This window comes from Euwallacea similis, chromosome 11 (genome assembly GCF_039881205.1).
Source record: "Euwallacea similis isolate ESF13 chromosome 11, ESF131.1, whole genome shotgun sequence".
Taxonomy (NCBI): Eukaryota; Metazoa; Arthropoda; class Insecta; order Coleoptera; family Curculionidae; genus Euwallacea; species Euwallacea similis.
The window spans coordinates 658,973-673,567 of NC_089619.1; the positions used below are offsets into that span (position 1 = coordinate 658,973).

Sequence of the window (14,595 nt, forward strand, 5' to 3'; positions counted from 1 at the left end):
TGTTTAGTGACTTAGCACATAAGTTTGCCACGATTTAATCCACTTTGCTTCTTTTACAGGGAGTCAATTTTAGCACTTAAGCAACTTCGTAATCTTCACCGTTTTCGATTGTGCGCAGAACTATCCGACGGAAATGTGCGACAGGACTGTGCACGGTGTCCGATATTCTTATGCGCAACATCCTGCACAGTATACTGATTTGCTGATGTTTAAATGAAACGATGCATTAATGACGATACAAACAAATTCTTTATTCGTCTATATAAACAAAAATAAGTCCATATTTCATTAAAGACAACGCCTAAAGGAAAATCACATATTTAATCAAAGGGGTAAAAGGAGTGGGGTATATGAAGGGATGGTTTTCGCACAAATTTCTACGTATGTAAAGGTGTTATAAGGAAATATATCATAATTCTTTACATAGACTATCACAAAATATTACAAAATAAATCCCAGCTACTATATGGTCCTAAATATGAAATTGATACCTTCTTATTTAAAGACATTTAAACATAAACATTTACTCATCGATTAAAGAATTAGACGGGTACAGGTAATATGGAAGAGCGAAAAAGTAAGATATACAAGAAGTATTAATAAAAATAGAAGTTCTTGATAACATAACTAATTTCTCGATAAAATAAAACATTTTTAGTATTAAATTTTAATAAAATATTTAATTTGTTTCTGAATTCGTATATAATTTTTTTGGAAGGACGCAAAAATACAGCTCGAGAAGCTCAATTCTTACAGTTTTTACTGTGCTATACCGCCTTAAGCTTAAAGCGGAACTGCTATAAAATGAATCAGATAATCGTAAACAATTTAAAAAATACAATAAATAAATAATACAATGAAAATACTTTGCCTAATAGATCGATAAAAGGGTTTCTAGTTTTTGGACAAACTCTCTTTTTGCGAGATTGTGTGTGCGCCTGCTTGCTTAGTGTTTTGCTCGTACTAAGGAATTTAAAGAAATACTTGGTATAAGGTTCGTTCCAACTATATATTTTGAGCCTTTCTAGAATTGTCCAGTAATCCCAAAGAATCGGTTTTGTGCACATGTTTCAAAACCATTTTCCTACGCTTTCTACTTAATTACTGGTCGGAGGGTTGAAACCGATGGTCGTAACCGAGGTAAAAACCTCGTTAAAACTTTAACCCGTCATTAAATGTTAAATACAAACATCCAAAATTCTTCTAAAACAACGAACGTGAGGTACTATCTAGATTCTACCAATCAATAATAATGCTAAGGCGAACTTTCAAGCGAGTACCGGTGAAGCCGTGCACGAACGATTCCCAACAGATGCCATGTTGGAATAGAAACGTAACTGGTTCAAACCGGTTAGAACGACTTGAACGATTTTGCGCAAACGCGAGGCGGTTTTTGAACGGGTTTTGATGGGTTGAAACGAACCTGTTGGTCCACCTTTCAGAAATACCTAAGTTGTCATGGGAAATTAAATTCAAAAGCCATGAAAATTGTAGTTGTAGCGTAGTTCAAAGGATACTGTAAGAGGTATTAAATAACACATTTACTCATCCCTATCACCAATCGTTCACTCGAAATCATCATAGGCAAATCTAAAATTGTCTTAATATCGGTCCTAAGCTGCGGTGTTTAAAATACGGCAAAGTCCTATTCTATTTTTATACAGAGTGTCCCAAACGAATGAGAATCGGATATTAATATGGCAATAGATTTTGTTTAAATTAAATTCATTAGTTAACTAATTACTTTTAATTAATTTTGAGTAAACTTTTCACTATTAGTAAGAATATCAGAAACTGCAGTTCTTTTCTTTGCATTGGTTAAGTCCAGAATCGTAACGGATGATATGCAAGGTCTTTCAACGAGAACTTCAAAGAGTGTAGGGGACCTTTCAAAATAATACTTTCACACAATTTTGAGGAGAACTAAAATTGGCGAACTAACCTTAACCCACCCGAATTACCTATTGGTACAAAGATAATATCAAATAGGTACTTATAACACTAACGGGACAATCTGCATAACGTGAGTAAACCTAATAACGTCACCTAAACTTTGAAACAATTTAAGCCATTTTACTTAGTTGCTTCATAAGAATCTTTGTTTTGGTACCCCGTGACGTACCCGGATGTATCAGGGGTGTCTTTCCTTCCAGCAATTCCCTTGCCTTTTCCTGTCTCGTCGAATCTCTGCTTGTGGGTTCCTGTATATTTGGAAGTGTCGGTCAGCCTGTCTACTGTGCTCGTGGTCTTCACGTTCTGGAATAAATTGAAGTCTTTTTAATTTTGGGATCCGGATATGTGCTGTTGAGATGAACACCGAAGTTAAACGTTTCTTTTACCGAGCGCTTAATTTTTCAAGTAGATCAGTTTTTGCATTTTGAGCGGATCACTTTTCGGCGAGTTCACTCTTCGAGGCAGTAATATTCAATATTCTTTAAATTAATTTTATTATAATACGAATGTGGATTTCATCAGTTTCTTCTTTGATTTAATTCCCGTTTTTGGCTCTGCGTTATTCCTAAGAATCGCGAAAATTCTCAAAGCGCTAAGATTAAAAATAGCATTACTCACTCCAAGCCCATGATGCCCAGGCTGTCCACATGTGGTCAGCTTACTTTTGATCTCCTCAAGTTCGATTTTCTTACTCTTGGCGAGGTCTTCTAAGAATTTTTTATAGTCTACGATTCCGAGTTTGGTAGATTTATATTTCTTGAAGGCAATTCCCGTGTCTGTCGTGGTAATTTTTTTGCCATCGATGACTTTCGCCTGAGAAAACAATGGTTCGGGAATTGGTAATTTAAAATCCTAATAAATTAGGCGTTTTTCTTAGCTACGCTTAGTTGCTGGATTAATTCTTAATGTATATGGGTGGATTAATGGCTAAGTTTTAGGTGGATATTAGTAATGAGGGTGTAATAAACGTCCTTGGGTGTTATAAATAACGTGAGAAATGTGGGTTGTTTAATATCAGACATCAAACAGATTATGGAGGCAGGCCCATCCTTCTTTACTTTTTGCTATTAGGCCATGCCGCGCCCAGATAAATACAACATAATTGATGATTTAGTCTTTTTTAATTACATTTTATAGCCTAAAATATGGAACGAAAGTTTTTTTAATAATAACATAGCTTAACAAAGATTGACGTAATTAACAACAACATATTTATTAATCAAACACAAATAAGAGACCTTTAGCGATAAAGCTTCTTGGTTTTCTCACCTGTTTCATCCATTTATCACTATTGGACAAAGTGATTTGACGTCCATCTGACTTTGGATCACCAAATTTAGCAAATGTTTTAAATTGTTCTGCGAATGAGGCCGAGGAAGGGGTTCCCGGTCTGTCATTGTCAGATTTATCACCATCGAGACTCAGATTTTTCACTTCGTTAGTTGGTGGCTGCGGTGAGTCAGTCATTTTTTATTTTCTATTTGTCTGGAAAAATGCGCAAGAGAATTCACAAAAAGAGGTTAGAAATATCGCTCTGCTAGATATAGGGGGTTGCGCCTTTTCGATGGATTTTGGTATAGGAAAAGCGATTTTCCGGATGTATTTTCATATAAGTCATTAGTATCTAAGAAAAATCATTACATTATGTATATATTTTTATTTTTCTTAGCATTTTTCGCATTGAAAAACTAGAGGAATTTATAGTATTCGCGTTCGCTTCTTACCGACCACAGAAATTAATCAAGATCGGGTTCGTCCGTGCATTGCCGGAAGTGCCGCGGCCAATGGGATCGACCGCTAATTAATTTGAAATAAGCGGATATCTGCAAACTCGACGTAGTTAGTAGTTTAGACAGTTCCAGATCGACGCAGGTGACAAAAGGAATTTCGAGGTTTTTACATACATTATATACTTGCGATTTTCTGTTGTGCGACTAAAAAATAGCGATCGTAGGTACGTATATAGAAGCAATGATAGTATGAATATATCATTTTAACTTGCAACAATCAAGTCGCAAGCAAAATAGAGCAAGTTGGAACTTTTTAGTCGCTGCAATTTTTTAAGCGCAAATACGCGCATCTATGTTTAAAAATGCCTGTTTCGTTTATGTTTATGACTAAATACCCGCACGACAGAAAATCGCAGGTGAGCGCTAGGTCTTATACTCTCTGTTCTAAAATAGTTCTTAGTTGGCGATTGTAATTATTTGTTAGTTTAATAAATATGGTTTGACCTAATCATTAACCCCCTAAAAGTCGTAAGAAGTAACACGAAGTTGCAAAAAGTAATTTTAGTCTGCAATTCGATAACATTGTATCGAATGAAATGCTCGCAAAATTAACTTTTATCAGTTCCTTGGTTTAGAAAAGAAATGTGAGATCATGTTCTTCGGTAAACATTTCGTAACAACTTTTAGGTTATTGTTGCTCAGTGGTATGGTGGTTATTTAACTAATCTCTTGATAAGTATTAATTATTATTTTTAGACATTACAATGTGGTTACTATAACGTTCGCAAATACCAGTAGATTAACTAAACAGGTATATATGTATATGTGTTATTAAGTGATTAGAAAACCAGAGTTTATTAACTAGGTGCATTATTTGCTTTAAACTCTTATCAGCAGGTAGGAAAATAGATACTGACTACATATTTTTTTTATTTAGACAATTTTAATGCTAAAAATTTGAAGTTTTTTGCGATAATTCAAAAGTGGCGATAATCGTTTTTATGTAGCCTACAAACGCTTTCCTCGGACATGCATGTCAGTCTAACTTTGCAGGGTCGCTAAAATGTTTGATACTCAATTATTTTTACAGTTTCAAATGCAAAAATGTAAATCAAAACAGTTACCGTTAAAAATAAATTTTGGACCTTATTTCAAAATGAGAAATACTTGTCAAAATTTTTTTCTTTCGAATTTTTAGGTATTTCAAAATAGGAAAATGATCCACACAACAAGATAGATACGATCATCCAACAAAAACTTGCTCTGCTGCAAAAACTGCTCTTTAATCTTGAAAAATAAGAACTTTTCGAACAATTTTCAAAATACGTTAAAACAGATTTTTAGGGAGATGAATTTTTATTAAAAAAATTTAACCCCCAAACTTTACCTTTATCCGCGTTATAACACCTTATGAAAAATTTTAAATGTTATGAAGGGACATGTGACACTTCAAATTAAAGATCTTTCAGAACTACATTTAATGGTGTAACGCGATTCAAAATCTATCGATTAATTATTGAGAAAACAGCTATAAATTTTATGAAAAATGCAGTACAAACTCGGTTTAATAGTACTGTAAAGAATGAAAAAAAAATTGTTTGTTGATAAGAAATTCATATGGTTTTGATTTTGTGTTTGATTTAGTTTTTGATTATTTTTATTTATTTATTTATGTATCCATTTATTTTTCTTTTTTTTTAAATTTTTTATATTTTTAACCATACACATAACGGTGATGTTTGGGGGTTGAATTCTACTTAAAAATTCGTCACCTTCAAAATCTGTTTGAAGTGAAAAGTCCTTATTTCTCAAGATTAAGAGAGTATTAAATTTTCGTTAAATGACCCTGTATTTATCTAGCAATATGGCTAATTCACAAATAAACAATTAATTAACTACTCCAATCGTTTATTACGCAAATATTCAAGTGTTTTTTTTTAATTATATGCCCTTACTTAATAAAACGTTAATTGTTGGAGGGCAAATATAATATTCAAAATGGGATCGGCATTCAATTAAAATATACTGTCCACGTTTAATAAAATTTTCATTCATAATATTGTCTAAGGATAACCAGAAAAAACATCTCAAAATAAATTAGATTTAAAAAATGAGGGTTTAAATCGGACCTCACAACCCACCATATTTGTTTAAGATATTAGCGTTTCTAGTGCAAGTAGATCGAATTCAAAATAAAAACATTTCATTTAGTGGAGAGATATGTTGGCCGGTATGTTCACCGGATCTATCCCCATTAGACTGTTATTTATGGGGAACTATGAAAGATCTCATTTTTAACTCTGTACTTAAGGTCCTCCAAATATATTAAACGTCATTACTATGCTGTACCACTATATCTCCTGAACGAATTCGAAGCTAAAATTAAACGTGATAGCTCATAACGGGCAAAAATTTTCATTTAACTAATATGTTATGCATGTCTCAGGTTTAACGGAGGTTCGGTAGAAGCAATATTCTAAGGTTCAAGGATAATTTCATTGTAACTGATATGTCCTGTATGGCAGCTAGAACTTGTGTTGTATGTTTCCTTAGATAATAGTAGTTTGGTCAAGCAGTTTAGTTTTCTTGTTTAATGATAAAAAGTAGACACCTATTTTTCCTGAAGTATCCAGTGGTGGTTGGACTACAATAAATATTCTGATTCCGAATATCCATCACTGTTCTGGTGATCATTGAAAAAAAACCTCGCAGCAGACCGCAAACTGTAAACGTAAGGCATTGATTGAGTCGCTTACTATTTAGTATCAAACTGATATTTCCAACAAAGCGCAAGACGTAACTTTAACATGTGATGCATCATCGTAATTAGAGAAAAAAACTGAATTCAAAAATATGAAAATCCGAGATGGTGCCCACGAGAAAAAAAGTGGATTGATGGTGGCACGAAACCGAAACATCGGATTTCAAATTTGACATTGCTACGGTGTAGAAGGGGGAAAGTTGCAATAATGAAGTGTCAATCATTTTGAGTTTTGTCGTCAAATTAGCTACGGAAAAAGTAAAAACTTTTTTCCAAAATTTCGTTTTTTTTTAATTCATTAAAAAGTCATAAGAATTTTCTCAATTTCGAAAATTTTCGAATTACGCAACTTTGCCCCAATTTAGCAAAATCTTTTATGGTTACCGAGATAGATCTACCACGGTTGAGTCCCAGAAACGGGCACTCTGTATAACCAAATTCTATCTATTGCCGGGGGAATACTAATGGCGATCTTTTGAACTAATTAAGAATTAGCAGCTCTCATTCAGAATTAAGCCACGACCTCATCAAACGTGCCTTCGTTTAAAGCGACGCGTTCAACTAAACCCGGAGCAGCAACTTTGTCTTGGGCGTTTAAACAAAACTAAAAGCGCCCGCATGTAAAAAGACAGGAAAGATAACACGTTTCATGACTAACACCCATCACGGGCAAAAATAGTGGGCACGAAGTAAACTGTAATGCGATCATTCCTTAAAATAGAGCGCACCCTACATTTTGCCCTGTTTCTTCCCATATTCCCGTGGGATACGGACGGGAATCCGGGGAAATCATGCGCAATGCCATCGATCTGGAGCCACTAGACACACAAAGGGCTGTACAAACAGCAAATGCGAATTTTCTCTTTCAAGTTACATTATTTGAAATGCTTTTTCATGTAGGTATTGTTTATTGTCCGTTAGGAGCGCACAGGAGCGGTGCCGCTGCGCCTAAGCCAACAATAGCTGCTGCATTTAACAGTTCAAGGGATCTACACAAGCCTCTAAAACAATACAATAAATTCAGTTAATATTTGCATAAAATAGCTGAATCGCAGCAATCGCTTTCAGGAAATATTTACTGCTCGCGATAAAAATCATCCAAATTCACGACGAACGGCAGCACAAACACACTGCAATAACCCACTTATTATACGCATTATGAGTATAGCGTATATTTACCTTCGAATTTAAAAATCCTACGAATTTCGACGCGAATTCTCGAATTCGGAACGAAGTGGAGTAGATCGCACCGAAGGCAACGCGAGGAGGAACTGAGAGCGCGCTGGGAGTTTTTTGCGTAAACGCGCACGTTTACGCTATTCGGGTGTTTCCTGTTGAGTTAATTCCAACTTTGATTACCTCATCGCTCACTTCACACGATGCCGATGATGCCATCATCATCGAAAAGCACACACTTGTTATTTAGATATGTCATTGACAATTAACGACTTATACAGGGTGTACCGAAAATGTACCGACGAACTTTACGGGGAGGCGGGGAACACGAATACAAACTTTTTTCTTTAATGAACATATGCCCGCAAAAGCGCCTTTAAGGCCGTAGGGCAAATAAATTATTTTAAGTTACATTAAATAGCTAAATTAAATTTGGATTTAGTTGGACACCACTGAATTCATTGAATATTTTTTGCTTCAACTTCGTGTGTCATTGAGGAACACAAACATTTCTTTAGCACAATTAGACCTTTCAAATGTACCAATTTTAACACCGAAGTAGGTATTATTTGTACGTTATGATTATTCAGTTTTCATAGTACCGTTCATTTTGTAGATTTCTTAATCAAAATTGGTATTGAAAATGGACGTTAATTTCTCATTTAAAGAACTTACCGATATGCACCGATGGTTTGCAAGAGGTCCTGTAGCCTGACCGGCGCGTTCTCCTGATCTCAACACCCTGGATTTTTTCCCTTGGCCTTACCTCAAATCGCTCGTCTATGAAACGCCTATTCGTAATGAGGAAGATGTCTTTGCAAGAATAATGGCTAGTTGCACACCTCTAAAAGTTATTTCCGGAATATTCCATAGGGTCCGCGAGTCAGTGAACCGACGGTGCAATCTTTATATTGAAGCAAATGGCCAACATTTTGAGGAATTATTGCAAGCCATCTGTTATTTATCAATAAAAAAATGCCTGACACAATCAAAAAGTGATTATAATACCCAAACCATACTGCATTTTTTGCTCATTTGCGGGGATTAAGAAAAAAGTTTGTATGTCTCCTATCACTCCTTAAAGTTTGTTGGTATATTTTTGGGACATCCTGTAGTTATTATCTTCAAGGTATTGAAATTAATTCGCTAAATTACTTTCAGTCGTGTTTTTATCTTAGATTGCAAAGATTTGATAAGTTGATATTTGGATAATTATTGAAATAATCAACAAAATTAATAAAGTAATAAACTGTGGGTCTGTAGTTTATTTTTTATGCGCTCTGGGGGTGGTTTTTTTTGCGCGTCTGTAATTTATTTCTACGTAGTTGATTTTTTGTGCGCCCCGAAACAAATTTTCGCGTGCTCGGAGTACATTTCTCCGCGCTTACAGTTTATTTTTATGTGCTCGAAATTATTTTCCACGTGGCCGTAATTTATTTCTACGTGTACGACTTTAAAAGCGGAAAATTGTATTTACTAAATGAGTAAAAGTAAAACTGGCGGTGTTTTGTTGTGAAATTATACGGTCAATGCGAAATATCGCCCAAATCGGTCAAATCAACCTTTCCGAGGTATGTAAATATGAAACTCGATTTTTTTTTTTACAAAAAATACACCTTTATTGTATGAAAAAGATAGAAAATGTTCGATCCGAAGCATTGCCCATCGCTAGCCATACATTTTTTTCACCTGTTTGGCAATTTGCGGATTATACCCCAAAAAAACTGTTCCTCTTTTGAAGCAAATCAGTCATCGAGCCATTTTCCAATATTTTTATAAGAAATGAAACACTGGTCAGCAAGTGCGTATTCCATCGATGGAAGTACGTAGAAATTACATGGAGTCAAGTCTGATGAGGAAGCCGCATGTGAAAGTACACTGGAGGGGAAAATTATCCGGGCACTTAAATTTTTATATTTTTCTGAAATCTTGTTTTTATTTTATTAGTCACTACATTTTTTTTTGTTTCAACTTATTTAAATCACTTTTGCCTGTGTTACAGTTTTTATTATTACAGTTTCTTGAATACGAGCATCTCAAATTAAGCGGCATTATACCAAGTTCTTGTGCTATTTTCAGTTTCTTATTATTACAACAAAAAAATTATGACTCCTAAACAAGTAACGTAAGCTGTTGCCTTGCAAGATGATAGATGCAGTATTGGTTACATCGCAAATGTCTTGGGAATTCCTCGAGGTACTTTATCAGATGTATTACTAGTATTCCGGGAATCAGGGCAATTCACCAGAAATCCAGGACAAGGTAAACCAAGAACAACAAGTTCAATTGAAGATCGTTTCATCAGAACGTACATTGTCAGTTCCAACACTTGTCCAACGCCGTTTCCGTTGATATGCTTCGTAGGCGCTTAAATGAATCTGGAATAGAAATTCTGCCGCGGGAACTGTATTGACTGCAGATCTCCAGCAAAAGCATTTACAGTTTGCTCGTGAATATCTTCATTCTGGGGTTGAGAAATGGGTACAATACTTCTCACCGATGAACTCAGATTCATCAGATACTCATCTGATGGGCGGAATAGAGTTTGGAAAAGAATTGGTGAACGTTTTGCAGAATGTTGTTTTTCTTATAGAATTCAATTTGGCGGTGGTCGCCATGATGTGGCAGGCATTTCCTTAGCGGTACATACAGAACTTGTCACAATTCGTAGTGGTAACTCAAATGTTGAATGATATCTTGAACAATGTTTGGAAGAGCATGTAGTGCCATTTGCGCCATTTCTCGGTGAAAATTTTTATTTAATGCAACATAACGCTCGTTCTCACATTGAAAGGATAACGTGAGTATTTTTGGATGAAGTTGATATTCCTTTATTATTGTGACCCCCGAGGAGTTTAGATTTGAATCCGTCAGAACATGCATTTTTTTGTAACGTTGTTTTCTTTTTTTATTTCCATTTTTTCTTATTGTATGAAAAATCTTAACTTCCCCAATTTTATTAAACTTTCAACTAGAAACATTAAATATTTTTTAATGCTTATTTTCTAGAAATAACTAAGTGTCCGATGAATTTTGAACTCCAGTGTATTTCTTAACTAAACGCCTCAATCGTTTCCTTGGCCACTTTTGCTGTGTGTGATGATGTTACAAAGCAAAATCACTTTGCATTGACCTTTTTTATATTCTAGTCGTTTTTCACGCAAAGTTCGATTTAAATTGATTATTTGTTGTCGGTAGAGTTCAGGATTAATGGTTTCTCCAGGTTTTAGCAGTTCATAGTAAATCACACCCTTCTGCGATTCTTCTTTTATGTTGATGTTTCGCCTAGAGGTATCCATGATATTTTACCCTTAGGATTCTCAAAATATATTCACTTCATCGTCAGTCACAATTTGATGGAGAAATGCTTCATTGTGTATCTGATGAGCAGAATTTCACAAGTGATTTTTTCTATTTCCTGCTGTCTTTCTTTCAGTTTATGTGGAACTTATTTTTCCATAGCTTTTCGTATCATATTTAATTGTTCTGCGAGTTGTTGGATTTGACCGTCATCCTTACTGTCTTCAAACTTTTTCGATGGTTTTCCACGTTCTTCGCTTTTCGCATCAAAATCGCTTCTTTTGAATTTTTTAAACCACTCAAAGCATTGTAAGTTACCAAACGCATGTTCACCATAAGCTTCGACAGCAGTCTATGCGATTCTGTAGCAGTTTTCTTCAAATACAGAAAATCAATCCTGTCCGCCATTCATAGTTTTCAGGCACAAAATTCGATATGTTCAACGCTATTACAAAGTATGTTGTCTGAAACTTGTAGTGTTCTGGGTTGAAAATCTTTGACAGAATGTCAATAAGGAAATGGCACCAATAACGTGGTTTGACGGTAATTACTTTGACAGCTAGGGCCTTCTATGGATAAATTCCGGTTTCCTATTTACTGACCTACATAGTATAGATATGAGTTAAAATAGCGAACATTTTATGTAAGTGGTTCACAACAATCAGATGTTGAAGATTTGACAAGAATCACGCGAAAATATCCACTGAACTAGTGACAGAAATGTTAAGAGAAAAGTCAACTAAAATTAGTTCTTTTTTTGCTGTTAAATTTCAGATTGGTTTTCATTCAGTTAACCTGATGCGCACGACGAATAAACATTTGCGAGCACTCCCTTCTTACCTTGGATATAGCTCACATGCGTAAAAAAAGAGAAAAATTCCATACATTTCTAAAATAAATGTATTACTATAACGCCGGCTAGCTTATTACAATCTCTACCTACAGGTTGCTAATTTGTATTAATTATTGTATACAACTTATCTGCATAAATTTTACTTACTTAAGTCAATATTACGTAGCAGAAATTATGCTTCAAACCCTTTGGAGTCGGTTTCAAATGAACACTTATTTTAGCAAATATTAAATCGCAAAAATAACTAACACTCTTCCTCACAAGGAATGTTCGTAGAGATATTTTAGTATTCATTTCAAACCGCTCCAAAGGGCACTTATTAAAGAAGAATATGACAGTTTTACCATGATTTTAAATTAATTTCTAATTTGATAGTGGCAACCAAAACTCTTTTTGGAGATGAAATGTTGGATTTCAAAAGTAAGTATACCACGTGTGGCCATACAGACTTTGAATACCGCACTACTAAAGAATTTCCTGCTTTAATCAACCTCTTCATATCTGTATCGTAATATAGACACATCGTCTTATAGTTTAATTTTATACGAGCACGTTCTTTTGGTGTCACTAAGGCTACGATGAACTGGTATTCCACATACAGCAATTAAATTAATAAATAACAAATAGATACGTAACCTAAATTTAACCGCTAAAAATCTATATTTTACCATGCTGGAACTCACCTAATGCAACCGAATATACAAAACACATATTAAAAAATATCACTAACGAGAAACAAATGTTTCTTATGGGGAAACGTGAAGTTTAAACGAGTTTTCACTTTTTTTTTTTAATTAAGTTACCTGATAGAGGAATGCCACTTTTGAGATCGGTACGACAAAACGTTATGGAAATTTGCAAGGATGACAACAAAAGTTTAGTTGCCATATGTGACCACCAGTTCGGCTCTCTCCTAATTTTTGAGAATTAGCTCTTTCCCGATTTGATTCGTAAAATATTGATGATATTAACAGCTCAATCTACAAAGCTTGACCAGTTTGGCAAACGTCTAACTTAGAAGTACGTATTAACACTTATTATTAGATGAATTTAGAAGTGGCCTTCTAAATCCAACAATAATAAATGCGCATTTCGCTAAAAGAAAGGTAGTTTTTCCATGAATATTCCTGTGCTCGCAAAACTCCAGATCTTCTGATAGAATGACTAATACATAGTATTACGGTCAAAAAGCCGCAATGAATCATGTTAGTAGGTATTTCTTTGAACGCTTACAGATCACAACCCCCGTTTAAAAAGACGTGAAAACTCTTGAAAGCCTCACCACCCTTCTGTCCATTAATACCATAAAGCTTACTAAATTATTTACAATAAAACCCTTTGTTCTTTACATTGGCCCCTCGATAATGCTTACTTTCATGAAGTAATAATAAATGCTACGCAGCAGGAAAATGGCGGCCAGCAGGAAGGCTCCCACGTAAACGACATAGATACCTCCATGTTGCTTCGCAAAGGCATACGTACCCGCCGTTACTCCAACGCCTACAGTCAAACAAATGACGGTCAAAACGAAGAAAATGTTGCCGCGACCTCGTGCATAGTCGGGGCCCACTGAGGATACTTTGTGGCAATTGGGGCAACGGGCCAAGGCATTATTCAACGTGTTAAACTGAAGAAAAATTAATTCATGTGGAAACATAGTTGACTTAAAGAGCCCTTATGAAAAAGCAAAGATAAAAATACATTAAAGGGCTTTCATGAAAAGACTATTCTACATATTGTTTTTCAATGAATGAAATTACCAGAAATGTATCCTGACAATGTCCACATATCACGCGGCACATGCCAGGCATCGAAGGCACGGGTGGGGTCACTGGACTGGGAGCCAAATTGATGATCCTCTTACAGTTCGGTCGTGGACAGGCAATCCTCTGCGATGAATTCTTGCAAATTAACAAGCAATTGCATGGACATCGAACATATTTTTTCCCTGGTGGGGCATTCCGGATTGGCTGAAATAATTATATTGATGAAAAGTATTACATAGTGTGCATATGGTTCAATTGTCTAAAAATAATTTTAAAATTACTTACTGTTGCCTCATTGCAATGAGCACATTTGACGACATGCTGTTCTCTTTTCCCTGAAATATCAATCATGGATTGACAAACCCGACAAGTGACCATAGGAACACCCCCTTCAGGGGCTTGATAAAATGGTGGTGGTAATTCATCAGGACCAATAGGACTGACTGTAGCTTGACCTCCTGTAATACACAATTCAGAAATATTAATACTGTAAGAATATAAGACCTAGCGAGCTTTTACAACTCAAAGTGGGTGGGTTCACCTATAGACTTAGGGGTTAAGTAAGTGGAAAATTGTTCGCCATAAGTGTTAAATAAGGATTAATCTATCTTAAGGACTAAAGATGTTAATAACATATAATGAAATGTCATATTGTACTAGAATCTTCTTATTAAAAAGAAGATAAAAATTATTCATCATTACCATATAATGAGTAAATCCGCTGAAAGATTTAAAATAAACTGCAATAGTAATCCCTTTAACAACTGACCTGATATACTTCTGTTGTAAGTAGTGTTGTTTTCTTGGGCCAGAAGGGGCTGTCTTTCATTTTCACCCATCGTAGAGACGATTTATGGGCAAAACAACCACAGAAGAAAACTCCTAAGGCGTATCCGTATTTTCTTCTGCCAAATTATTTTAATTACGACGTAAACTCCCTGTACATAAAGATATTTTTTATTTTTATTTACAAAAGACACAATAAACGTCAAAACCGAATTGATTCTGTCACCGTGAACCGTCAGATTGACAATGACAGGTGGCCGAGGTCCGAAC

General features: G+C 35.1%; 3 protein-coding genes across 3 annotated transcripts in view; all 3 read right to left on the minus strand.

Moving 5' to 3' along the window:
- The window catches only part of Ldh (Lactate dehydrogenase), a 158,719-nt gene that overhangs the window by 136,017 nt on the left and 8,107 nt on the right, over positions 1-14,595 (minus strand). The window lies entirely within an intron of this gene.
- Positions 227-3,447, minus strand: LOC136412228 (tubulin polymerization-promoting protein homolog). The gene is made up of 3 exons (XM_066395235.1): positions 3,223-3,447; positions 2,572-2,766; positions 227-2,256 (listed from the first exon to the last, which is right to left on the minus strand). Exons 1-3 carry the CDS (start codon positions 3,418-3,420, stop codon positions 2,074-2,076), a joined length of 576 nt encoding a protein of 191 aa, XP_066251332.1. The 5' UTR covers positions 3,421-3,447; the 3' UTR covers positions 227-2,073.
- On the minus strand, positions 11,803-14,474 carry LOC136412222 (type 2 phosphatidylinositol 4,5-bisphosphate 4-phosphatase). The gene is made up of 4 exons (XM_066395228.1): positions 14,309-14,474; positions 13,825-13,997; positions 13,534-13,743; positions 11,803-13,400 (listed from the first exon to the last, which is right to left on the minus strand). Exons 1-4 carry the CDS (start codon positions 14,376-14,378, stop codon positions 13,119-13,121), a joined length of 735 nt encoding a protein of 244 aa, XP_066251325.1. The 5' UTR covers positions 14,379-14,474; the 3' UTR covers positions 11,803-13,118.

Coding starts and splice junctions, on each gene's coding strand:
- LOC136412228 (XM_066395235.1), bottom strand. CDS start 3,420: ATGACTGACTCACCGCAGCCACCAACTAACGAAGTGAAAAATCTGAGT. Junction 2,767..3,222: donor GTGATAAATGGATGAAACAG/GTGAGAAAACCA, acceptor TTGTTTTCTCAG/GCGAAAGTCATCGATGGCAA. Junction 2,257..2,571: donor CTGGGCATCATGGGCTTGGA/GTGAGTAATGCT, acceptor AATTTATTCCAG/AACGTGAAGACCACGAGCAC.
- LOC136412222 (XM_066395228.1), bottom strand. CDS start 14,378: ATGGGTGAAAATGAAAGACAGCCCCTTCTGGCCCAAGAAAACAACACT. Junction 13,998..14,308: donor TTACAACAGAAGTATATCAG/GTCAGTTGTTAA, acceptor TGTGTATTACAG/GAGGTCAAGCTACAGTCAGT. Junction 13,401..13,533: donor ATTGTCAGGATACATTTCTG/GTAATTTCATTC, acceptor ATTTTTCTTCAG/TTTAACACGTTGAATAATGC.